Source organism: Bubalus kerabau, chromosome 1, assembly GCF_029407905.1.
Source record: "Bubalus kerabau isolate K-KA32 ecotype Philippines breed swamp buffalo chromosome 1, PCC_UOA_SB_1v2, whole genome shotgun sequence".
Classification (NCBI taxonomy): Eukaryota; Metazoa; Chordata; class Mammalia; order Artiodactyla; family Bovidae; genus Bubalus; species Bubalus kerabau.
The window spans coordinates 139,863,140-139,891,020 of NC_073624.1; the positions used below are offsets into that span (position 1 = coordinate 139,863,140).

Below are 27,881 nucleotides of genomic sequence, written 5' to 3' on the forward strand. Positions count from 1 at the left end.
CTCTCACATCCATACATGACTATCCAGACATGAATTTCACCTACCTTTATTATAAATCTTAATTTCCAGAAAGACATTATTATGAGTAACTAACATTTTGTTTAACACTTTACCAAGTTCAAAGTGCTTACTTATTTTTTTTTTGCTGTACTTGGCAATATGCAGGATCTTAGTTCCCCAACCAGGAATCAAAACAGCCTCCCTTGCATTGGGAGCCGAGTCTTAACCACTGGACTACCAGGGAAGGCCCCAAAGCACTTTTATACACCCTATCATAATTAGAGAACTCACTTTAAGCTCTGGCCAACCATTTTACAAAAATGGGTTCCTGACTAAGAGGTGATGGTGAAAGGAACTTTGGGGTACATGTGTCTTTTAGAATTGTGGTTTTCCCAGGGTATATGCCCAAGTGGGATTTCTGGGTCAGATGATTTATTCCTACTTTCTAAAGGAATCTCCATACTGTTTTCTGTAATGGCTTTGCCAGTTTACATTCCCACCAACAGTGCAGGTGGGTTCCCTTTTCTTCACATCCTCTCCAGCATTTATTGTTTATAGATTTTTTTTGGATGACCATTCTGACTGGTGTGAGGTGATACCTCATTGTAGTTTTGATTTGCATTTCTCTAATAATGAGCAATATTGAGCATCTTTTCATGTGTTTATTGGCCACTTGTATGTCTTCTTTCATCTGTATGTAGGTGAGGAAGCAACAGTTAGAACTGGACATGGAACAACAGACTGGTTCAAAATAGGAAAAGGAGTACGTTAAGGCTGGATATTGTCACCTTGCTTATTTAACTTCTATGCAGAGTACATCATGAGAAACGCTGGGCTAGATGAAGCACAAGCTGGAATCAAGATTGCCGGGAGAAATATCAATAACCTCAGATATGCAGATGATATCATCATTATGGCAGAAAGTGAAGCAGAACTAAAGAGCCTCTTGATGAAAGTGAAAGAGGAGAGTGGAAAAGTTGGCTTAAAACTCAACATTCAGAAAAGTAAGATCATGGCAAATAGATGGGGAAACAGTGGAAACAGTGTCAGACTTTATTTTTTTGGGCTCCAAAATCACTGTAGATGGTGACTGCAGCCATGAAATTAAAAGACGCTTGCTCCTTGGAAGAAAAGTTATGACCAACCTAGACAGCATATTAAAAAGCAGAGACATTACTTTGCCAACAAAGGTCTGTTTAGTCAAAGCTATGGTTTTTCCTGTGGTCATGTATGGATGTGAGAGTTGGACTGTGAAGAAAGCTGAGTGCAGAAGAATTGATGCTTTTGAACTGTGGTGTTGGAGAAGACTCTTGAGAGTCCCTTGGACTGCAAGGAGATCCAACCACTCCATCCTAAAGGAAATCAGTCCTGAATATTCTTTGGAAGGACTGATGATGAAGTTGAAACTGTAATATTTTGGCCACCTGATGCAAAAAGCTGATTCATTTGAAAAGGCTCTGATGCTGGGAAAGATTGAAGGTGGGAGGAGAAAGGGACGACAGGGGATGAGATGGTTGGATGGTATCACTAACTCAATGGTCATGAGTTTGGGTAAACTCTGGGAGTTGGTGATAGACAAGGAGGCCTGGTGTGCTGCAGTTCATGGGGTTACAGAGTTTGACACGACTGAGAGACTGAAGTGAAGTGATATGTTCTTTGGAGAAATGTCTGAATATGTCTTCTGCCCATGTTTTGATTGGGTTATTTGTTTTGCTGATATTGAGTTGTATGAACTGCTAATAGATTTTGGAGATTAACCCTTTGTCAGTTGCTTTATTTGCAGCCAGGACATGAAAACAACCTAGATGTTTATCTCCATATGAATGGATAAAGAAGTTGGTGTATATTTAAACAATGGAATATTACTCAGCCATAAAAGGAACATATTTGAGTCAGTTGTAGTGAGGTAGATAACCCTGGAGCCTCTTATATAGAGTGAATTAAGTCAGAAAGAGAAAAACAAGTATTGTATATTAGTGCATACATATATGGAATCTATAAAATTAGTACTGATGAACCTAGTAGAGAACAGACTTTTGGACACAGCCGGAGAATGTGAAGGCAGGATGAATTGAGAAAGTAGCATTGACATATATACACTATCATGTGTAAAATGGATAATGGGAAGTTGCTAAATAACACAGGAAGCCCAGCCTGGCACTCTGTGATGACCTAGAGGGGTGGGATGTGGGAAGGGGAGGGAGGATCAGGAGGGAAGGAATAAACACACACACACACATGATTCATTTGCGTTGCTGTATGGCAGAAACCAACACAAAACTGTAAAGCAATTTTCCAACAATTAAAAAATATGTAAAATTTTTTTAAAAGAGGTAATGGTGAACATGAGAGGGGTCAGGACATATCTCTTCCTCATGAAAGCTAACTTAAAGTATTCAGACTGATTGATGGGATCTTGGAGCCACTAAAGAACAGAACCCAAGGCTACAAAGACATCTGCTACCTCTAAATTTTAATTTAACTGGCACACTGAGTCCCTTGGCTTACCTTGCTAAAGGGCGTCTGGCTCTATTAACAGCTTCAAGATCAGCATAGCGGAGATCTAGCTGGCAGCCAACTAGAACAACAGGTGTGCGAGGGCAAAAGTGCTTGATTTCTTGATACCACATGGTTTTCACATGATTTAGGGAATTGGGATTAGCGATCGAAAAACAGAGGACCACAACATCGGACCTACAAGGAAATCACAAAAGAAGCTGTATTGCTTTTTCACTTTTATTTTCTCTTTTATCATTAGGATTCCTCCCCTTCCCCATCCATCGAATGCCATATCATTTCACAATTAAAAAAAAAAGATCAGATATTAAAATACATCTTGGAGTCATGCAAACAGCCCATTAAGCCCCCACATTCCAGCACCCACACAGCCTGAGTTCATGTCCATGTTACACTGCAGGACGCCTAGGCACTGAAAAGTTCTGGATGAAGTTATTTCACAGGATAGATGGTTACCCAAACTGGACTCAGTCCTGGAACCACCACATGCTGAACTATTTCTGTTCATCACAAGAAATAGTTTCAAGATAAAAGAAAATAATACAAACTACCATTTACCAGTGTAAACAGAAAGGAGATGATGACTCAATGAGATAAAGCGAACAGTTTAAACATTGCAGAAAATGTAACAGGTATTTGCTGTACAGGGTCGGCAAATACACAGAAGGATTTCTGCCCTTCTTCCCCCTCAAGCACAAATGTAGAGAGCACAACCACTTAATCTGTTTCTGAAAAGAAAAAGTCCTGAATTTGCAGGAATTTCCACTTTTTGCTAGGTATAAGGTAAGAAGGTAGTATTTAACAAAAAACTAGCCAGAGTTAGATGGATGGCTAAGAAGATGAGAAAATGTTGGAAGCAGATTTATCAAATGTTACATATGACATATAGCAGGTGTATGGGAAAAGGAAAATTGTTTTGAAGTCAGTTGTGACATAAGAATCTTCTGTGTTTTATATAATAACTTACCATTCTAGAAGCCAAAGAACTGTTTTACAAAACAGCTGTTCAATTATGGTGTTTGATAGATAACTGCTAGAAGGCATCTTTAATAAGAATTATAAACCATCTTTCTAGGTTAAAATATGCAGAACGATGACATTGAAAACATGGAGGCAGAAAAATATAAAGAATAGAAAAAGTTATACCCAAGGATTCAAGACTGTTTTGCAGTTATATTCAGAAATAAACTTACAACTTTATTAGATGTTAATTTATTGCCTTTATTATTTATGTAATGAGAAGAATGAAGTTGATGAATCAAAACACCTTCTTTTTAAATCATTAATGAGCTTTTCTCCCTACATATCAATGAAGACAAATATATATATCCAGGCAACCATAAAATTTCTAAAAATAATCATTTGCAATGCAGCAAACTGCAGGGTGCTTACATTAAATGTAATTCACAGGTTGAGTCTTTAAATTTATATCCAGGAAAAACTGCACCAGACCACAACAAATAGAAAAATCCTGACATTAAAATATTTACAAATTATAAAGGAGGACCTAGGACGCTAAGCAGATGAAGTGTATTAATCTGCATGTTTAAAATGTCCTTGAAATAAAGATCTTATCAAAGATTCCTGGGCACTGGAAAATATAATGTGTGTAAAAATATGCATAACTATATAAATGAAAGGGAAGCATGTCTTGTCTTTGGGATTCTGATTTAGTTAGTAGAATATTCTGTGCACAGTCTTACTTCTAATCAGCATAAATAACGGTATCCAGTAAAGTCAAGAACGCTTTGAATTTTACATTTCTTTAGGAGCAGAGTCTTCTATTATTCATAATACTATTTCTATAGGATATCGGATACAGCTCTGCTATAAGCTTCATCCCAATCATAAAATGAAGCCACCAAGAATTCCAGCACAGTGAGAGAAATATGGCAATATCTGAGGTTCAAAATCATAGAGAAAGAATTGAAGAACTATATCCAGCACGTAAATGTGGAATAGTATATATATATGTGTAATAAAATTGTTCTAATTTGTACCTTCTATTTCCATATTAAGGCACACCGCTATAAAGGAAATCATTCTCAGAGCTTAATATATATGACAGACATGTAGCAAAATGTCAATTCTGTTATCTAATTTTATGATACAGCATGTGCGGTTTTGAAATCAGAGCTAGCTCGGTTGCCAAGGTTACCGTGCTAACACTCATGCCATTGAACATACACTAGCTGCTATCCAGATGACCTGTAAACAAGTACAGACAGGACCCTGGGGCTTGGAAAAAATGGAATCTCCCAATGAGAACAGCACAATGCCATCGCACAATACAGGTCCGGAGGGCCCAATTTCTAACTGTGTCACATCAATATCTCAGTGCATGAAATGCTGTTGGAAAGCTGGAAAAATAATTCAATGCTCTGTAAATATTTTGCTTCAAAAGGATGATGGTTAAAGAGAAGAGGTTGTACTGAGAGCAACACTACCTCTGAAGCGAAAATAACTTATTGAGTCAAAATTCTATTTGCATCCTTGAAATGAAGTTATCCTTCTTCTAAAAAAATTTTTTAAATGAACATTTAGATGCTATGAGAATCTGTCTCCATGATTTTACATTGGAAGCAGATAAAAAATTAAATCATTTTTGATCTACCAACCTGCTTAAACGTCTTTAACCCTTCTTGATTTAAATACCAATTCAAGTTAAGAAACATTACGTCCAGATTATACAGAATCTTAGTGTTAAGTCCTGCGGTATAAATGCAGTGTCCTAAAACTGATTTTAAGCAAAAGCCTGAGGATCAATGGATGTAGGGACAGGGCTGTAGAAAGACGGTGCGCTGACACATTCCTCCTCCCCCAGCATTCTTTTCTAATTCCTAAATTTCAACACATCAGTATCCTCTATGATATAAACACCTATACAACCAAGTAACTATTTTGAGAATGCCACTTATTCCCTCCAGATTTTGAGCAATTTTTCCATCTAGTCGAAGAAGACACAAAACCTGCAGCTAAGAATATCTCCAGCTTTAGGCAGAATTCCAAGGAGCTAGAGATATTAAGTAACTTTTAATCAAAACATTCATTCCTGGGTAGAGACTATTCAACGTCTGACATGAGTTTGTGTTTAAAATGCCATTCCTGTGAGAGATAAAAAGAAAAACGCAAGTTCTAGCATTTCTGCTTCTATGGCTCTGTTACATTTTTTTTTTTTAACTTTGAAGAGTTGTGTTTAAAATAATTGAGTTGAATTTTAAAAAATAATTGGGAGGGGGGAGGTGTGATGAGGACATTCGTACATATTAGGCAGCAGAGTTGGCCTAGGAATGACCTCAGGGTTCCTATTTCAGCTGTAAAAAGAATCTGATAGGATTTAAATGGAGTCTTACAGCTATTTGGAGTAGAAAGAATAAGAATTCGAGAATGCTGAGGCAAAAGAACATAGGAGACAAAACTCAAGCTCCAGAACTTGAATACTGAGAAGAGTAGGAAGAGGTTTGGATTTTTTTTTTTTTTTTGACTGAGCTAAGTGGTCTTATTCTTTTAAAGAAAGTCAAGATTACAAAGGATCTAAGTGTATGGTCTTGGTTGCTTGCCTATGAATGTTTATTTATTTTTTTGAGAAAACTGTGATTTATTGTTTCTAAGGGGAATGTTGGTATAAAAGTTTCTCTAGGGTACTGACACATCAAATAATGCCGTGAAACAATCTGAAGTAAATTCATCAATATGTGTTGAAACAATTGCAGATCTACAGTTTAATGGAGCTGTGGGAGGTAGGGAGGAGACCAGAGAGAGACCTAGTCATCCCCCAAATGCTTGAGAGGATAAAGCTGTCAATTGTAGCAGTTCTTCTATAAGAAAAAGTAATAAAAAGCAAACAAACAACAACAACAAAAAACATTATTTTTTTTGCTATCTTTCAAGGTGAACACTGGCCAAAGATAGCATGCGAAAGATTGGCAAAGATATTTGGATAACATAAGGAATGTATGCAAAGTTGGGGCCAATCTTTGTTGGAGGATTAAAGAAAAAAAATCTGAAAAAATGCAACTTACCCACATATCTTGGGCCAATACAGACTTTAAAAAAATGCACTATATTATTATACTATTTATTGTATATTGCTATGGGCATAGAGTGAAATTTTTTACATTAAGTCTTTAAAAAATAGATTGCTATTAAATATAAGGTGGATTTTCCTTTTAGGGTAATAATGTGTGTATGTGTGTGTATATACATATTTTTTCTCTTTCAAGCTGGACTTTAAACACATTTGAAATGCCACCCATTCTCCTGGCCAGTCTTTATCATCTAGATTCAAATATAGGAAACTTAGTGGAAAAAGATCAGGGAAGCAAACAGAAACGCAATTCACCCTTTGAAGAAGTGGTCGAAAAGGAGAGAGATAATAATATCAAATATTTTGTATTAGGAATGAACTGTCCATGTTCTCTACTATCACAAAAGTACTTTCAATCTTCTTAGTTTGTCTTCTCTGCTTTGCCACCACTGTCCAGCTAAAGAGCTGTGGGCCTTGGGTTTTCTTATCTGCTTAAGTGAAAAAAAAAATTGCTAAATTATCCAGGCCAGCATGGGCAACGTGAAGGACAGTAGATCCATCTAGTCCTCCAGATAGCTGTGAGCAGGACATCCACAGGCTCCCATCCAACTGGCCTCTTCCCAGGGTGCCAGTTCTGGTTGGGTCTCTTGCTAAGACCCTTACACTTGGTGACCAAGAATAAGCTAACAATTCTGTTTACCTGAATCTTCTTGGAAGAATCTCCTTCTTAACATATACTTTTATACTTTTTCTATGGTAGGATTCCATATCTTTATGTCACTATTGCCTATTATTATTTCTTTTTTAAGTAGAGACTCCCATATCCTTTATTGGTAGAGATCATGATCACATTTCAATGGGTTTGTTTGTTAACATACACAAGTCTTCTTCTGGCAAAGACTCAAGTAGATGTCCCTGACCTCTTTCTCCCTCCCCAGTAACCGAGGTAGGCTCTTTACAGAAACGTTTTCAAAACCATTCATGTCAACAATACACCTTTCATGCATATAGTCTGACAGCGCTGTGCAAACAGACAGATCAAAACATCACAAAACAGCTGGGAGCATGGCAGAAAAAAGGAATGTGTGACACGTGGCTTTGGAAAGTTTTAGTAGGGGAGCAGCCCGGTGTGTATGAGATGTGGAGGGAGTTGTCAGTGATGGTGAACATAAGCACCTGGAGATGAATGGCTGTGTAAACTCATACTCATGGAAAATGGAGAGGCCTGTAGGGGAGCGCCTGGCAGGGGGTCTGGGGAGAGCAGGGCAGAAACATGCAGTGCCCTGGATGTGAGCAGAGAAATCAAGTCAATACTTTACCAATAGCAGTGAGGCTTCTTAAGTACAGATGTTATGTGGGGAAAACTGAAAACACCCTGAAATATATTCAGATTTGGGAGTGATTAGCATGCGCAACTATTTCTCCCAAGCTCGTAATTGTATGTTTAGTAGGAAGCAAATATTTTAAATCAGTCTTCCCCCACCCTCCAAAAATGGGACTAAAGCAAGGCACCCTCTTAAGTGTAGGAAAGCCATACCAACATCCCACCAATGCCACCAAATCCTAAGATAGATAAAACCCAATCTTAAAAATGGTTGGTTCTGCCATTATAGTGCAAAAATTACAGAAGCCAATGACCTGATCATATAAAAGCCTGTGTTATCATTCACTGTAACCAACTATTTTTTAAAATTTGTTATCCCATTTTTCAATCTATGCTTCCTTTAGTGTACAAATATCTTCTATGACTTATGATGGGGTTATGTCCTGATAAATCCATCATAAATTGAAAATATCATAAATCAAAAATGTATTTAATAAACCTAACCTACCAAACATCACAGCTTCATTGAGCCTACCCTAAACATGCTCAGAACACTTACATTAACGTACAGTTGGGCAACATCAATGAACAAAAAGGCCGAATACCGTATACTGAATACTGTGCTGAATGTGAAGGATGCTTGTCTGGGTACAGAATGGTTGTAAATGCATCAATTGTTTACCCTGTTGACTGTGTGGCTGACTGGGAGCAGGGCTAGTACTTGGATATAGCCAACCTGGGGAAAAGATCAGAATTCAAAGTATGCTTTCTACTGAATGTGTATTACTTTTGCACCATCATAAAACAGAAAAATTATAAGTTAGACCATTGTAAGTTAGAGACCGTCCGCATTCTTACCCCTCACACAATGATCAGAAAAAGCTGAATGCATATGAAGCAGTGTGAAGCACAAGTAAGTGATTAAAAGAAGCAGCGTAAGCAAGCTCATTTACCTCCTGGTCAATGAAAGCAGGAAACACTGATGCAGAAAAGGCTTCCTTAAAGGAGAAGGTGCAATTGTAGGAATACATTCCCTGCCTACTTCTCCTCATTCTCATTTCTCTCTGGCTTGCTCTGAAGCTGCATGACTGAGGAGCTGCTTTCCTTCATGAAGGTGGATGTTTTCTCCTAAGAGCAAGGCTAGCTGCCCCCCTAATGGTGCCTACCTGTCAGCCAGACTGCCAGATGGCAGGGCTCTTGGATTAAACTCCTTGACGCTTCTGAAACCAAACTGTGTAAACTAGCAAGATCATCCTACCACTTTTACCCAGGCCTCACCCCAGACCTCTGTAAAATGATAAAGGTACAGGACATGCCAAGTCACTTGTCCAGTATCAATAAGCAATCATTCAATCATTTCTCCCAGAAATATTAATTGATATCCTACTACGTGGCAGGTGCTCTTCCGGACACTGGGGACACAGCAATTAGTTAAAGACACAAATCACTGCCCTCAGTATGCTTATCTGTGTCACGCTTATATTCTACCAGAGAACAGAGACAATAAGCAAGAAATATAGGCAGAATGTTTAGTATGCTGGATAGTGACAGGGCTATGCAGGAAAGTGGGCAGGGTACTGGGGACAGAAATACTGGAAAGCAGAAGTTGCTGTTGAAATGCGGTGGCCATGGAGGGCCCTACTGAAAAGGTGATATCTCAGTAAAGACCTGAAGGAAGTGAAGGAGCTGCCATGTTGATATGTTGGGGGAAGAACACTGTGGAAGAGAAAACATCTAAGGCAAAGGTCCTGAGTCAGGAGCATTCCTATGGTGTTTCCCTGAAGGTGAGGGGGGGGAAACAGCAAGAGCTGAGCAGAGAGGCCATGCTGTCTGAGATACGGAGGGCCTCATGGGTGTATGGCTGTTACTCTGAGTGAACTCGTAGATGATTAGGGGCTTTTGAGTTGAATGAAAAAATGTATGTTTTAACAGGATCACCCTACTGCTGTAATAACTCCTAAATAGTGGTGAAGGGTGGGTTGTCAGAAGGCATAAGACAGTTGGAGAGGACAGTTAAAAAAAATAATCATCCAGAGAGAGATGATGGTGACTTTGTCCTGGGAGCGGTACAGGTGCTAAGAGGTGGCTGCATTCGTTACATGTGTGGAAGGTCGCGAGTCACTGGGGCCTGCTGATGGAGCAGGTATGGGATATGAGCAAAAGGAGTTGAGAACGATGCTGGAATTTCTGCTCTGAGCAATTCGTTCTTCCCTGTTCCTGGCACTGACATCTTTAGTTCAGCATTTTAACCCTGTACTGAAACTCTTTATGCTGCTGGCTTTCCCCGCTGCTCTTAGTCTCATCTTTAGGGATTCTGTTTTGTCTCTTTCACGGACCACAACACAGTGTTTGTAACAAGAGAGGCCCTCAGTGACTGCTTATAAAGTAGAAAAGTCTTGTAGATTCTGAAGGATGTAGATGCAAGTGTGTCTACAGACTCAAAATCTAAAAGAAATTTAGGCCTAAGATAAGGCAGTTAGGGGGTATGTTTAACTTTTCATAAAAAAACGATATGTGAGCTATTATATTTCTTCAGACAATTATTGTATAATCTGGAGGAGGAAATGGCATTCCACTCCAGTATTCTTGCCAGGAAAATCCCATGGACAAAGGAGTCTGGTGGGCTGCAGTCTGTAGGGTCGCAAAGACTCAGACACGATTGAGCATGCATGCAGCTGTATATCATCATCTCTGGTCTATAGCAGAGCTTATCTACTAAATACATATTTTTAAATTATTTGAATTTGTCTTAAAAATCTATTTGTCCCACCTAACTGGATACTTTCATAATGCCAGAATAAAAATGGATTAATGATCTCTTCTAGGAATTAAGATTATATCCAGAAGCAAAAAGGAAATATAAAGAAATGGGCAGGTTATTTTCAGGATTAATTCTGGGTTAGTTTCACAGGATTAAGGGTTAAGATAACATCCTCCATTTCATAGGCCATCTTGTTTTTCAAAAAACACACCAAAGTCCCCCAATCTCCAAAAGCACTGAAATAAAAAGATAACCAAGGCGATGAATTTACAAGAGATTTTTGCTAATTTGTTTTACTTTTTGGTAATTCAGTACTTTATCCTTCTAACTGTATTTTCTAGACTGGGGATAACTGTTCTGGGGAAAGATCAAAGTAGTGGAATAATTTTAGAAATCTGATAAACGGTCAATATTAACAGTTGCTGATAACGACTGTTGTTAAGATGCACCAAGAAAAATATCTGTGAAAGTGGTTTGTAAACCATAAGGTACCAATTATTGTCAGACAAATATGGTTTATGGTTTCAAAAGTCACCAAATATGTATTGTGTATATTGCAGTTAATAACAATGGCAGGACATTCTCAACAAGAGATCTTTCCCTTTGGCTTTATCACTCATTGATATGGAATTGCTGAAAGATGGTAATAGAATTATCCTCTGAAGATACTGCAGAATTACTCAGCAGTCTCTTTCTCCTTACCACCTATTTTATGTGGGAAAACTGTGCAGGCTGAAATACATTTTTTTTCATCGGAAGATTCCGGTATAGAAACATCATAAACTGTTATTTTCTCTTTGTCCATGATGACCAGGCAACACACTTAGCTGTATTTGACCCAACATGTCGAGCTTGCAGTTACTAAGTAGTAACAGAAAAAAGGTCAAAAGAAGGCCGAACACATGACGTTAATGTGTTGAACAGCGCATGTGTTCCTCATCTCTTTACCCATCTCAGTGGCCTCATTATTCATAAGTCTGTGAGATCTTTTGGGTCCACAAATGTTTTCCTGGGCTCAACCACAAAGGGCCATTTTTCCCAGCCATGTGACCAGTGTTTGGGCAGCAGCCAGCATCCTTCCAGGTCCTGGAACACAAGTGACCCCAGTCATCAGTCAAGCCCTGTTCCTATCTCATCTGGCACTGCTGTTTCCCAAGGACATTTTCATCCTGGGCACAGTACTGGGTTGGGCTCTTCTGATATTTTGTTTTCTGGTTACAATACAAGATATACCAGCTCAGAGCAGGCAGGACAGTGGGGGACAGTAGGCTGGGGGTGATACGGACATATTTTCTGTGTGCCAGGTGAACTGGCATCACTACAGTCCTGTGCTTGAGTGCTTCAGCACAGAATCCATACATTTCTACTACATTAAAATTTTTTAATTACTTGTATACATTTAGTCTAACATATTTTTCTGTTTTGGATTAGCACAAAGCAGTAATAATCCCCCTTCAATTGTTTTACTTAATGCCCTCCTCTACGGGTAAATGGATTAAAAAGATAAGTATACAATTATTTTTTTAAATAATTCTTATAAAGAACTTGGAAATGATACCCAGAGGAGAAACAAACTATAGTTGGAAAAACATTAGTGTTAATACATGCAATTCTCTGTTTAAGACTACTCATTCAGAAAAGGCATCCCCTCCCCCGCCTCCATCCAATTTATAAATTCACAGATCTGGCAAAAAGGGAGAGTTCTGAGGGTGTAGCTGACTATACCCTCTCCTTTTTCTGTTGGCCTCACACCATTCTCTGGTTCCAGAAAGAACTGACCATGACAGACAAAATTGTTACTATTTGATGGAGAAATGGAAAACTTTCAGGGAACGTGGTATACTTTATTCGGTTATTACAGGGTACCTGGACAAATGTACCTTCTCAGAAAAAAGCTACAGAATCAAAGTCAAAGACACTGGCCTCTTGGTTGGATTACGATCCACACAGCTGACGGTTCTATCTCTGGGAAAAGGGGTCCAGCCTGGTTTGGGGACAACATTAGCTTGGAGGTGCCAGAACTATCCCATTTCCTATATTCTGCTATTAAGGATCTGGTCTTATATTTTTCCCTGCTAAAGTTGACACAAATAATTTATATTTTCAATGAGAACTAAGTTTAAGTTCTATAAATAATCAAAACATATATTGTCAGCCATGAAAATTTCCTCACATACTATAGACTACTTCGATTGCCCATAAAATTATTTTATCTAAAAAAAATTATTGAGCTACAATTGAAATACACTAAACTCTGGATGGGGCTTCCCAGGTGGTTGGTGCTCGTGGTAAATAATCAGCCTGCCGCTGCAGGAATCATAAGAGATGTGAGTTTGATTCCTGGGTCGGGAAGATCTCGTGGAGGAGGAAATGGCAACCAACTCCAGGATTCCTGCTTGGAGAATCCCATGGACAGTGGAGCCTGGTGGGCTACAGTCCATAGGGTCACAAACAGTCGGGACACAAATGAAGTGACTTAGCACACACAAGCTTTGTATACTTAAAGTACTCAATGTGATTAGTTTTGACATAGGTATACAGTCCTGATTCTGTCATCTCCATCAAGAAAATAAACATTTCTGTCACCCCCGAAGTGTCCCTTGGTAATCCATTTTTCCCTCCACCCTCTTTCCCAGGCAACCAGTGATTGATTTTTTGTCACTACAGATTACACTCCATTTTCTAGAATTTTACAGCAATGGAATCACACACAGTGTGTGCTCTTTTCCCCCTGGTTTCCTTCACTCAGTCTTTCTCTCTAATCTTCATAAGGTTCTTCCCATTTGGCTGAGGCAAAGAGCATTGTGATATTTCTGTGGCAGCGTTTACCAAAGCGTAGCTTCCTTCTAATCATTCAGGCACTGGCTGAAACCTGCTGACTCACCTCTCCCCAGATCTCTGACCTCAGGTAGCCAGCGGCTTCGGCACACTCAAGTGTGAGCGCTAGCTGTGTGTGCTCAGTGGTTCATTTGTGCCCGATTTTTGGTAACCCCGTGGACTGTAGCCTGCCAGGCTCCTCTGTCCAGGGAATTTTCCAGGCAAGAATACTGGAGCAGGTAGCCATTTCCTAATCCAGGGGGTCTTCCCAACCCCGGAATAGAACCAGCTTCTCTTGTGTCTCCTGTACTGGCAGGTGGATTCTTTACTACTGCGCCACCTGGGAAGCCTACAGGAACTTGCAGCTTTGGTCTAACCTCTTAGGGAATAACTATTCCCCTCCCTCGGTCCAACCGGCTGCTCTTCTAATGTCTTTCTACCATTTTCTATAACCCAGTCAAGTTTTAGTCTAGTCCTTTATTTCACAGCAGGACTAAATATCTTTAGGAAACAAGCTGCAGTAATTTCCCGAGATCCCTCTAGACCACACATTTAGAAGTGTGGTTTGGATGACTCTTCTATAAAGTATACACACCGGTAACTTTCCTCCCTTTGCTGCTTTGTTATCCCTTTATAAAGTCCATCTTCAGGGCCAGGACTTGGGTAAAGAGTGAAGCAGTAGCCTCAGGTGAAAAATCTGAAGAGGTGCCCCAAACCTCAGTAATGCAGATGACCCATATTTTTCCAAAAATCAAAATTAAGGTTAAAAAAAATCCATGATGAACAAAATACAAAAATTTTAAATAAAGTCAGGACCAGTAACATTTGCCATGCTGAGCCTGAGACAGAAAGAGAAGATCAGTTAACAGTGATCTGACCTTTATTATTATTTACATTTTACACCCAAGGTGAGTGCCTTACATGCCTCACCCTTGGCCTAGCCCTGGTCCGCCTCCACTGGATATGTTTCTCGGTCCAACAGGCTGTTTGCCATACTGAAATCATCATTAGAATGTTAGTTCTGGCCCAGCAATTAGAATATGCCACGGACAATGAGAGCTACTTCAAAAATACTTTATCAAGGCACATGAGTTGTTTCTTACTTTTCCCCTTGCCTTTAACCACAAGTACAGACAATATCAGACAAAGACATCAACACTGGTCACCCACGGTCCTGAATTTTTTAACGGGCCTCAACCAAGCATTCAAGATGGGATGCGTTAATGCTGTATCTGGTTACCTGGCCTTCAGTGTGAAACTAGAGCTGTCTTATCTCAACAGACACACAGAAACCATCGCTCTGATTGATGTTATCATCTAAAACACATACTGTACTTCTCACTGGGCCTAAAAAACACTTGAGGAAAATCAGCGTGTAAGAATAATCTGTATAATAAATGAGTTCCAAATGGACTGAAAATATGCCTGGAGACTCTTTGGTGTAAGGGCAATACAATGACTCTGCATGCCTGTGTTCAGCTGTGGGGAGAAAGCATGCCATACAAAGCACTCAAGGGTCCCACTCACTCTCAGAGAGTGTGCTTGGATGTAGCCTTTTTCCTGGAAATGAAAGGACTCCTGTTTAGCTACTCTTTGATGTAATAAAGAAAATTAAATTATTAGCTACATATTAAAGAACTTAAGAGGAACAACAGAATATTAGTTACAGCTGGGGAAAGATGGTGAACACTGGTCTTCCATGCCCACAGAGAATACTGCAATAATTAGACCGGACTGAGAATAAATGTAAAGCTGGTCATCAGTCATCGTCAGCAGCCACCACAGCCTGGGGGAAAGAGAGGAAACAGGCTTTGGAGCCAGACAGAAGTACCAGGAAAAGTTCAGTACCACTCTTTCCTACCCCTCTGACCTTGGCCCCTTTCTGTGCATGCTAGCTCAGCTGTGAAATGAGCCTACTTTACAGGGTCACCGCAAGAATGACCTGGCAACAAGATACGTAGAGCACAGGCCTGGCTTGTGGGGACACCTCCAGCCCCATAAGCTTTGTGTGTTTAAAGGTTATCTGACCCCAAGACAGAGCAATGGTGAAGGTTTTCAAGCAAAGAGAACAATCATATTGGTAATTATTTATGTGTGTGTGACTATAGCAGGGGCCTAGGCACCCTGTTGAAGGCAGAGCCCACCCTACTTGTCTACATTTCAGTGCCAGGCACCTAAGTGTGAGTACTTCCTTCTTATAATATTTCTAAGGGAAAACTCTTGAGTGATATCCCTTTAAAAAGAGCCTTTTTTTTTCCTTGCCAAAAAAGAGCAGCTGATTACAGTCATGGTTATCATGTACAGTTTTGTTCTTGACATTTTAAAAGATCCAGGAAAGAGCTTCCAAAGTTCATCTGAAAGTGGGTGGAAAGTAGGCAGTAGAAAGAAGAAAGGCTACTAGAGAGGTGGAGTCATTCGCTCCAGACAAGGAGGGTTTGAAAGATGTTAGGTAAGGGTCAGGATACGACGCTACTCTGCTGCCTTTCATGTCCGTCCAATAGAAGGACTCCTGTCACTACCTTTTTCTTGGATGGATGATCTCCCTTCCTGGAGAAAAGGGATCGGCCAGATGACTTTTTGAGATCTCTTCTCATTCTAGCCATTGTAAAAATATTAAGAGCAAAAGAATACCCAGTCCATCAGTGTGTGTGTGTGGGGGCGGGGGGGGTGGGGTGGTGGTGGTGGTGATTTCAGTGTCATTCTGTTTAAAATGAGGTCGATGTAGCTTGTCACAATGGAAAGAGTGGGAGCCAGGACTCAGGCAGAGCTGAATTTGAATCTGGTTTTGAAACTCACAATTGGGCAGGTTATGAGAAAAGAATTCAACTCCCTCCTCAACTGTGACCTGGAGATAATCTCTGCCTCCCAGAGTTCCTGGAAGGATTAACTAAACCAATGCTGGCAAAGCACCTAATATTTTGACTGACACACTGTAGGGCTTTGATGAATTAGAGCCATTAATGTGATTGGCTAAAAAAATTAGCTGACTAGTTACCTTTAAGTCATAATAAGAGCTATGACATTCTGGTTGTAGTTATACCACACTAGGAAAATTGCAAATTCAAGTCTGCAGACTGACACCACCCGGGCCCACTCTGCAAACTAGAACTTGTTTAGGCCAAAGAAGGCTTGGAGTGGCAACTCGTTGACCAGCTTGGTGCTAAGAAGCAAAGGAGACAAAAGGCGAGGTCTAAGGCATCTTGGTATGAATCTGCTTTCTCTCACTGTCACCCTAAGAATCAAATGAGTTATTTTTAAAAGGTTCCAAATACATTTCCAAGTCTAAGGAATATATCACATCCCACCGACTTGTAAATCACACTAAGTATAGTAAAAACACCAGTCACAAAACAGGTCTGCAAACCAAATGGAATGTCAGAAACTGTAATTATGATTTTTCTCCTGTGCAAATGATAGGGAGCTAAAAATGGAAGTTACACAGAAATTAAAACAGCCCTTGCACAGCAATGAAATGCAGTGGTCAGAGCCCTGTACTGAGGAAAAGAAGCTTCTACTATCAGACCCAGCCATAAGACGTAATTTTTTGGTGCTACATCAATGTGGTATGACATATTTAGTGTTTACACAGAGATTCTGTAATCCAGAACAGAACAGCTCTGGTTTCTGTTCTTGACCAGTGGCAGGGTCTGTGGCAGGAAGCCTAGAGGCTGTGGAGAATAGGAAAAGAGAGAGGATACACAAGGTAGAAACATGCACATGAAGTGAGGCCCATGAAGGGCTTAGCCAGAAACACGGGAGGGTTTCCTGAGTCCCTCTGTGTTGCTCAAAGAATCAGACTTGGCTTGGAAAGCACGTCCTGTTTCCAGCAAAGAGGGCAGTGGATGGGTTACAGTCGATAGAACTAAACATTAGAGATAAAGGAGCAGAACAATGCACTGTGTACTGATAGAGTCACATGAGAGACCAGCTTATTTTTGTTGGGAGTGACCAAGCACAGGCATGACATGTAAAGTGACCCCAGATATATCAGGAAGCTGGAGGAGGCCCAGTGGAGATGCTTGTCGATATCAGGTCTATGAAGGTCACTGTGCCATTAAGTCAACCCTAAGCAGGAACCTCACAAGGTAATGAAGTAGCCCTTATATTACCAAAAGACCAGTTTTAAATGGTGGAGTGAAGTTAAAATTTGTCACCTCAAATACATAAATTTCAAGTGGCAATAAGCCACTGAGCTGTTGAGATTGCCTACAGAAGCTAAACCCAGTATCTCAGTAAGTTCATTTTTATTCACCATACCTTTTTAGAAGCTGGGGTACAAACAGTCCTTTGAAATCTATGTATTTATTCTTACTTTGCTTCCAGTCATCATTTAATTATGCTTCCTTAAAACCGCAGGTATTACAAAATCTGACAGCATAGTACTTATAAGCAGGTTCATTGATTATTATTTTTGTGTGTGTATAATAATGAGATAACAGAAAAAAAAAAACCCAAATGGCAACTAAGATAAGAATCAAGAACATCACATAAAGCAAAGAAAAAACAAACTAGGAAACTCAAGAAGAAATGTATTATCTATGCTGGATATTAAGTTCAAAACTTCCTATTCAAGGGGACATTAAAATCAAAGTTTTACTTATATATACTTCTTTCCCCCCTTGAATAAACTGGCCTAAACTGCAGATTATTTCAGTGTGTGAATGACTGAAGGGAGTAGGGCAAACCCTTTCAGCAGTTTATTCAGTACTCCAGACCGCTTGGGTAAGTGCCAATATGAGTTCAGAGGCTTATGAAAGCTACTGGCTTGAAGAAAGAGAGGTCCTTTCAGAAATGCTTATCTCAATACCAAGGAGTAAACTCAAGTGTTTCGGGGTATCTAACTAATGCCATCCTGTGAGGTAGCATGATGTTTTATGTTAAAAAAGATCTAAATTCTAAACTTAAAAAGACATGCCTTTACTTATGAGTTAAGGGGTAAGGAAATCTCTTCCTCATCTGGATTTTGACAGTTCACAGATCCACCGAGGGGGACTTTAAGACAGCTGGAGTCCTGGAGATGCCGATGGAGTTATGGTGACAAGGAGAAGTTGCTAAATATTTTACGGTTCTTTGACCTTGTCCCCACTCATATTACTGTCCTTCTAGATTTATCTTTTCTTCAGTGGATTTTTTCCTCCTCCTTACTTTTTTTTTAATGAAAAATAGACATTAATGCTTCAGTTCATTTTGGAAATGTACCTTTGTGAATGATTTCAGAGATATTTTTGTTTCTTTTTAAAAATGACCTTCAAATAAAGATAACAGACTTTTCAGACAGCAAAGCCCAAAGCAAGTAACATCAGACTCTGTAGAATGGTCATCAAAAGACCAAAGAGACCTTCTGAAGAGGGGTGGTCAACTGCTAAATAAACTTAAAACATTTTAAGAGTAGGCAAATAAAGTATTACTGAGGGAAACAACAATCAAAGCAGCCCAAGGTTGGCACATACAACAGAATCCTCATCCAGCAGACATTCAATTTAACTAGCACCGGTTGTTTTAAATAAAGTATTTCCTGGGAGGAACCAAGTGGCCATGAAGACTGCTTTTCTTGACATCAGGAAACAATGTCTTTTTTTTTTTTCTTTTTTAAGACACAGTGCAGAAGCCAACACATTTCAAGGCCATATGATGTGGTTTTTGTTGATTCATGAAGCAGAGATGGATTTGGGAGAGGAAATTGTATTCAAGTTGAACTGAACTGCACTAGTCTTGGTTTACCTGCCATATGCAAAACGCCTGTCTTTGTGATGATCTCCAAAAGTGTCCCAAAGCCTGAGAGAAACGCTCACTTCATCAACGACATCCCGGGAACGTTCCAAGACCTGCAGAAGAGAGAGGGCACCAATTCGCTGTCAATCAGAAGTTCCCCAGGGGAAGAATGCCTAGGTCATCAGCCCTCAAAGCCCCCGAGATTCACTTGCATTTAGTTTTCTCCTTCCAGCTAACAGGACTTAGCTAAGTCCTACTTTTCTTCCTGAAACCATGTGCCCTAAAAACCCTCACTCAGGATACCAGAGCCATACACCAAATCAGCTTTCTCCTTTTGTTTTCTCTTGCTGCATGAAAAAGGGGAGTTCTGTCTTGAACTCATAAGTTAAGTTCTTCCTCTGCTTTTTAGAAATCTGGGTATATTCTATAGCCTACAATAAGCCATAATGGAAAAGAATATAAAAAATGTCAACATATATATATATATATAACTGAATCTCTTTGCTCTATAGCAGGAAGTAACACAACACTGTAAATCAACTAGACTTCAAATTTAAAATCAAATAAACAAACATATCTCCCAAATAAATCAAAATCAGACTGGCGACAGCAATGATGTGTCCTTAGGATTCTAAAGAAACCCCATCTATCTCACCTCCTGGCAGACTCGGTACTGGTCAATGGCCCACACGGTGGGGACGTGGGTAGCCAGCAGCTGGTACTGTGTGAGCGTTGTATTACATGCTCTGGCGCAGATCAAGCGTGTCTTCCCCACAGCATTGTCTCCCACAACCACGCACTTGATGGTTTCCACGTTGGGTCTTTCGTAGTCCATGTCAGCGTCCATTTATAAAACTCTGGAAGAAGAGAGTGGATACCACATTTGAGAGACATCAGGGCTCTCCAGAGCAATCAAAGATGGGAGGGGGTCAGGCAGTTTTCCCTTGGCCCAGGCACTCCTATGGAGGTGCCCGAGCCTAAGCCAGAAGTTTGGAAGTTCCTACGAAGCCGAACTGAAACTCAACTTTTCTTTTTATATCTCACACAAGTGCAAAAACACCGGATTGTTATTTTGACCCCAAACGGTTTATCTCGGTTAACGTGTTATTTTCTCCTTGGTTTTCTCTAAACACAATCTGACTACTGGAGCTCCATCCAGGCGAGTCAGGGCTGCTGGCACATATTCTAAATTCACTAGCTACTCATGTTGACCCCCTAAAGAACTGGGCACCTGCGGGTGTAACCTTACACATTCTGGCATAACCAGCCTTTGCAATAATGTCCATCAGAATCTTCCAAAGACCCAAGATCTCTTTTTGACAGAAAATAGCAAAATTCTATAAAGCAATTATCCTTCAATAAAAAATAAATTAATTAAAAAAAAAATCCTATAGGTTCTAAACTATCCTGGTGACTCAGAAGAGGATCCAAAGTGCAAGCAGAAAGGACTATCTGACTTTAAAGAAGAGTGAACTGTGTGAATTTTGATATCTTGCTGAAATTGTATTTATATTCATTCATGAATTTTTATTAATCAAATTCATTAAAAATATCTTCTTAAGAGAAGCACTATAAAGCAGAATTAAAAAAAAAAATTCTTTCTTCCTGAGAAGACTCTGGAGCATATGGTAGAGAATGATTTTATTAAGATGAGGGGCTACCTTGGAGACAGCTTCCCAGGTGGTGCTAGTGGTAAAGAACCCTCCTGCCCAATGCAGGAGAGGCAAGAGATGCGGATCCGATCCTTGGGACAGGAGGAGGGTGTGGCAACCTGCTCCAGTATTCTTGCCTGGAGATTCCCATGGACAGAGGAATCTGGTGGGCTACAGTCCATATGGTCTCAAAGAGTCAGACACAAATGAAGTGACTTAGCATGCACACTATTTTGGAATATTTCTGAAACCATCAAAAAAGGTTTAAAGAGGGTTGCTGGGTGAGGGGTGAATAGGCAGAGGGAAAGCTGCTGGCAGCCCCACTTCCCCCAAACAGGAGCCCCCACAAACTGCAGTGTGGACTGCTTCCCTGCATTAGCTGGATGGGTGGCCGACCACGCGAGATTTTAATGTACTGTGATTGCTCTTTTGAGTAAGTCTGTTGTTAAACTGAGCAAACTAGTTACATGGTAATTTTTAAAAATGAGTTCATAATGGTCTTAACAGCCATGGTTAAAAAAATACTCAATCAAAGCAAGATCCTCTATGACCCACCTCCCAGAGTAACGGAAATAAAAACAAAAGTGAACAAGTGGGACCTGATTAAATGTAAAAGCTTTTGCACAGCAAAGTAAACTATAAGCAAGGTGAAAAGACAACCCTCAGAATGGGAGAAAATAGTAGCCAATGAAACAACTGACAAAGGATTAATTTCCAAAATATACAAGCAGCTCATACAACTCAATCCCAGAAAAACAAACAACCTAATCAAAAAGTGGGAAAAAGACCTAAACAGACATTTCTCCAAAGAAGACATACAGATGGCTAACAAACACATGAAAAGATGCTCAACATCACTCATTATTAGAGAAATGCAAATCAAAATACAATGAGATATCACCTCACACCGGTCAGAATGGCCATCATCAAAAAGTCTACAAACAATAAATGCTGGAGAGGGTGTGGAGAAAAGGGAATGCTCTTGCACTGTTGGTGTGGATGTAAATTGATACAGGCACTATGGAAGATGGATGGAGATTCCTTAAAAAACTAGGAATAAAGCCACCATATGACCCAGCAATCCCACTCCTAGGTATATACCCTAAGGAAACCAAAATTGGAAGAGACACGTGTATCCCATTGTTCACGGCAGCACTATTTACAAGAGCTAGAAGATGGAAGCAACCTAGATGTCCTTGACAGATGAATAGATAAAGAAGTTGTAGAACATATACACAATGGAATATTACTCAGCGATAAAAGGGAAAGCATTTGAATCGGTTCTAATGAGGTGAATGAACCTAGAACCTATTATACAGTGTGAAGTGAGTTAGAAAGATAAATATCATATTCTAATGCATATATATGGAATCTAGAAAAATGGTACTGAAGAATGTATTTATGGGCAGCAATGGACAAACAGACATAAAAAATAGAATTATGGACATGGGGAGAGGGTGAGATGTATGGAAAGAATAACATGGAAACATATTACCATATGTAAAATAGGAATTTACTGTATGGCTCAGGAAACTCAAACAGGGGCTCTGTATCAATCTAGAGGGTGGCATGGGGCAGGAGATGGGAGGGAGGTTCAAAAGGGAGGGGATATATGTACACCTATGGCTGATTCATGTTGAGGTTTGATGGAAAACAACAAAATTCTGTAAAGCAATTATCCTTCAATAAAAAATAAATTAAAAAAATGCTCAGAGTGGGGCCTGATACATAACTGGGACTCAGTATATGTTTAATTCATTCGATGTAAGAAAAATGATAATTTGGATAATGTGAGATAAAAGGTATAGAAGGAGAGGTAGAAGGAACAATGTTAAGAAGAACTGTGTTTTTGCACAGTTAGGACCATCTGAACATAGATAACAGCATCACAGGAGGTGTTAAACCCGAGGATGGAGAACTATTTGGCAGGAACAGAATGGAGTGATTCAAGGAAAAGATGTGTGGTGAGGTTAAGGTCTGAGCCTACACTGTGAAGAGGCTTAAAATAGATACCTGTCCCCCAGCTGGCAAATGCTGATATTCTGAAGGTCTTGGGTTGGAAATGCAAGTCTTTAAACATCTCCAATTCTGATGATTATCCAGGTGTGATGACTCCAAAAATCAATCTCTTTACAATTCAGCCTTAAAATTCTGTGGTTTTATCAGTTCTTGATTTAATAGTATAACATGGCAAAAGCAGGACTTGCCATGTTTCCAGTGATTCTTAAATACTGGCCCTAGAACATCTGGCAATGTCTGGAGGCATTTTTAGTTATCCCAGTGGGGTGGAGGGAGGTGCTATTGGCTTCAGGTAGGCAGAGGCCAGAGATGCTGCTAAACTACAATGCACAGGATGGCCCCTGCAACAAAGGATTATTCAGCCCCAAATACTACAGTGGGGGAGCTGGGAAATCCTGCTTTAGGTGCATGGGAGTTTGAGTCCTTGTCTCCCCTCTTTCTGGCCATTTTATGTGATTTTCGGCAAGTTATCTGCATCATCTGAGCCTCAGCTTCCTCATCTGTTAAGTGGGAATTACAGTACCCTGATTTCCTAATGTCATGAGCATTAGGTGAACTGAGGTTCTCAGCCACTGGTATAATACCTGACACACGGATGCTTCCAAAATTATAATCATGATGCTGAAATGAATACTTACAGATGACAACAAAACTGAGTCAGGGGGAAGACCAGAATTAGATGCAAAAATCATGAACTTAAGACTCATAAAGACCTATAAAAAGGATACACTTTAGTAGAGCAATTAAAGATAATTTATTGAAAACTTAAGAACCTAAATACAAAATGGAGCACAGCTGACCTGATAAAAAGAAGGCAGTAAAAGTTCTGGCTGGGGAAGGGGAGAAGAGGAGGTCACAGGTAGCTAAAGGATAATTGAGTTGGAAAGCTAGGTTAAAGATCTTTTTATGCAGCATTTCTAGATTCTAGAATAAAAATGGTAGCACTTCATAACAGTCTTTGACAAGCTTCTGGTGCTATTACCATGGGATAGCCTGTGTCAGAAAAAAACAGGTTCCATTTGGAGACTCACAACTCTGAAACCTAAGGTCTATTATTTTGAATGTCCTATGTGACATTCAAACTTTACTTTTTGGAGTGAATTTTACTTTTTTAGATAGATAAAATGGGCTCAGATGGTAAAGAATCTGCCTGCAATGCAGGAGACCTGGGTTTGATCCCTGAGTAAGGAAAATTCTCTGGAGAAGGGAGTGGCAACAATATCCTTGCCTGGAAAATTCCATGGACAAGAGGAGCCTGGTGGGCTATAGTCTATGGGGAGTCTCAAAGAGTTGGACATGACTGAGCGACCAACACTTTCACTTTCTTTAGGTAGATAAAAGTCAAATAAAGCCAATCCATTAAATTTGGAAGAATGTTTAGGTTTAGTAAAAATTTGGACACGATACAAAAAATCTAAAACTGGTTTTCTTGTTGCCTTGCAAACTTCCTTTGATAGCAACCCCAAAGAGGAGTCCCCCAAATAACTTGAATCATGGCAGCTCTGGTGGAATAGCTGCACAGCTTTTACAGACGATGACTTTCAGGGGGGTAGAAGCCCTCCTGGCTTTATATTAAGGCTGTGGTTACAAAAATATCATTACTTATTTATAGACACATCTCATGCACGGTCCTAAAAAGAATTTCTGGGTCAAAGGTGATAATAACATCCGTTGGTCCTCTAATCTCTAACAGTCTGCACAAAATCAAAGTGACTGCCAAAGGTGCTGAACTCTGCGCCAAGGGGACAACATGTAAGGACAGAGAAAGGCAGGCGGAATGAAATCCTCTCAGCCCGGATCACGCACTCTACATGGGGCATTTCCAGGAAGAGTGTGCTGGATTTCCAAAATCTGAGGTTCCACATCTTTCCTCTTGGGTAGAAATTTATTTAGCAGCAATCTAAAAAGTACTTTAAGAGTCTGAAATCACAGTCAAAGATGTAAACTCATGCTATTCTTGTAAGCCAATTATTCATCTGTTACACATAAACAAATATTATAATTATAAAAATATGCAATTGTATCGTTCTTTGCTTGTTATGGGCTCAAATTTATCCATATCTAGCACTCTTATGGTTGCATGAGCTCTAAGGACCATCTGGATAATAACTATCTGGTTTCTGATTTTTATTTACCTGGGAAGATAATAATAAATATTCATTTAACATTGTTAATAAATCTCACCACCATAAATCCAGCTGGCCTCTTTTGTCTTTAGATCTATATCTGAGGAGACTAGGAAGGTATCAAAAGGAAAAGAACAGCTGGGAAGAATTGAGACTGATACCATGGCAGCTCTGTAAAAAAAGTGAAAGTTAAAGTTGCTTAGTCTTGTCTAATTCTTTGCGACCCCATGGACTGTAGGCAGATTCTTTACCATCTGAGCCACCAGGGAAGCCCAAGAATACTGGAGCAGGTAGCCTATCCCTACTCTGGAGGATCTTCCCAACCCAGGAATGAAATCAATTTCAACCTACTTGAAACTGATTTCATACTTTCACTGACTCTTCAGGACATGAAGGCTGATAGTTAAAATGCTATCTGAAAAATCTACTTACACACTTTTTTGAAGTCAAAAGTTTGTTTCAAGAGGGAGGGGACATATGTATACCTCTGGCTGATTCATGTTTATGTTTGACAGGAAACAACAAAAGTATGTAAAGCAATTATCCTTCAATTAAAAAAGTTTATTTTAAAACAAGTAAATGATAAAATAAATGCAAGAGGAGAAATAACATGTTACTACAGAAATAAAAAAAAACATAAGAGACTACTACAAACAATAGTATGGCAACAAACTGGAGAACCCAGAAGAAATGGACAAGTTTATAGAAACATACAGCCCACCAAAACTGAATCAAGAAGACACAGAAAATCTGAACTGACCAAAAGGGAAATAGAATCTGTAATTTAAAAAAAATTCCTTACAAACAGAAATTCAGGACTGGATGGCTTCACTAGGGAATTCTACCAAACATATAAAGAAGAACTCACACCAAAACATCTCAAACTCTTCCAAAACACTAAAGGGGAGGGAACACTCCCAAAGTCATTCTATGAAGCCACCATCAGCAAAGACACTACCAAAAAATTACAGGCCAATATCCTGGATGGATACAGATGCAAAAATCCTCAACAAAATATTAGCAAACTGAATAAAAAAAACACAAAAAAGGATCCTACAACATGACCAAGTTGGATTCATCCTAGGGTCACAAGGATGGTTCAGCATATGTAAAATCAATGTGTTATATCATATCAACAATAGAAAAGACATAAGTCAAAAGATCATCTCAATAGATGCAGAAAAAGCAACTGATAAAATTCAATATCCACTCGTGATAAAAACTCTCAGAAAAGTGGGTATAGAGGGAACATATCTCAACATAATAAAAGCTATTTATGACAAACTCACAGCCAACATAATACTCAATGGTGAAAAACTGAAAGCCTTCCCACTAAAATTTGGAACAAGAGAAGGATGCCAACTCTCACCACTTTTAGTTAACACAGTATTGGAAGTCCTAGCTATAGTAATCAGACAACAGCAACAAAAAGAAAGAAAGAAGTGTCCATATTGGAAGGGAAGAGGTAAAATTGTCATTATATGTAGATAACATGCCATTCTATATGAAAATCTGAAAGATTCCACACAAAAACTATTGGAACCTAATAAACAAATTCAGCAAAGTAGCAGGATACAAGATTAATATACATGTATCTGTTGCATTTCTTTACAGTAACAATGAAATAAAAGAAAGTAAAAAAAAAATCACTTTTAACATCATGTCCAAAAAAAAATGCCCCCCAAAACAACAAAACAAAACTTAGGAATAAACCTGACAAAGGAGGTTAAAGACTTACACTCTGAGAACTGTAAAACATTGATAAAGGAAACTGAAGATGACTGAAAAGAAATGGAAAGATATTCCATGGCCTTGGAATTGAAAGAATTAATATTGTTAAAATGGCTATACCATCCAAAGCACCTATGGATTTATTGCAATCCCTATCAAATTTTTCACATAACTAGAGCAAATAATCCTAACATGTATATGGAGCCACAAAAGACCCAGAATTGCCAAAGCAATTGAGGAAAAAGAACAAAGATGGAGGCATATCCTTCCCAGACTTTAGATAATACTACAAAGCTACAGTAATTAAAGCAGTGTGGTACTGGCACAAAAAGCTCTATTCTCTGTAGAATAGAGAGCCCAGTAACAAACCCTCAAACCTACAGTCAATCTTTGACAAAGGAGGCAAAAATATACAATGGACAAAAGACAGTCTCTCTGGCAAGTGGTGTTGGGAAAGTTGGAAGAGCCACATGTAAGTCAGTGAAATTAGAACACTCCCTTGGACTTCCCTGGTGGTCCAGTGGTTCCGAATCCATCTACCAGTACTATTTACAATAGCTAGGACATAGAAGTAACCCAGATGTCCATCGACAGAGGAATGGATAAAGAAATTGTGGTATGTATATACAGTGGAATATTACTCAACCATAAAAAGGAATGAATTTGATTCAGTTCTAGTGAGGTGGATGAACCTAGAGCCTGTTATTCAGAGTGAAGTCAGAAAGAGAAAAACAAATATCATATATTAACACATATATATGAATCTAGAAAAATAGTTATTGATGAACCTCTTTTCAGGGCAGGAACAGAGATGCAGACATAAAGATCAGACTTGTGGACACAGTGGGGTAAGGAGAGGGTGGAATGAATTCAGAGAATAGCACTGAAGCATATACACCACCATATGTAAAGCGGATAGCTAGTGGGAAGTTGCTGTATAACACAGAGAGCTCAACCTGGTGTTCTGTGATGACCTAGAGGGGTGGGATCGGCTTGGGGGTGGGAGGGATGTTCAAGAGGGAGGGAGCATGTGTATACTTATGACTGATTTACCTTGTTGTATGGCAGAAACCAACACAATATTGTAAAGCAAGTATCTTCCACTTAAAAATAAAATTTAACAACATAAAACATTTGCTAAAGTCCCCATAAAAAGAAGAATCCACCTGCCAATGCAGGGGACACAGGTTCAATC

The 27,881-nt window shown here is 39.4% G+C and overlaps 1 protein-coding gene across 10 annotated transcripts in view; it reads right to left on the reverse strand.

Annotated features, from left to right (window-relative positions):
* RHOBTB1 (Rho related BTB domain containing 1) overlaps window positions 1-27,881 on the reverse strand; it is a 76,281-nt gene that overhangs the window by 20,575 nt on the left and 27,825 nt on the right. For 9 of the 10 annotated variants that reach the window (XM_055589925.1, XM_055589915.1, XM_055589922.1 and 6 more), the window contains 3 exons: window positions 19,814-20,015; window positions 19,168-19,271; window positions 2,509-2,694 (listed from right to left, as the gene is read on the reverse strand). In XM_055589925.1, the coding sequence (XP_055445900.1) occupies window positions 2,509-2,694; window positions 19,168-19,271; window positions 19,814-20,005 (482 nt within the window). In that variant the 5' untranslated portion in view covers window positions 20,006-20,015. The remainder of the gene's footprint in view (window positions 1-2,508; window positions 2,695-19,167; window positions 19,272-19,813; window positions 20,016-27,881) is intronic. The other variant, XM_055589933.1, reaches the window with a different exon arrangement.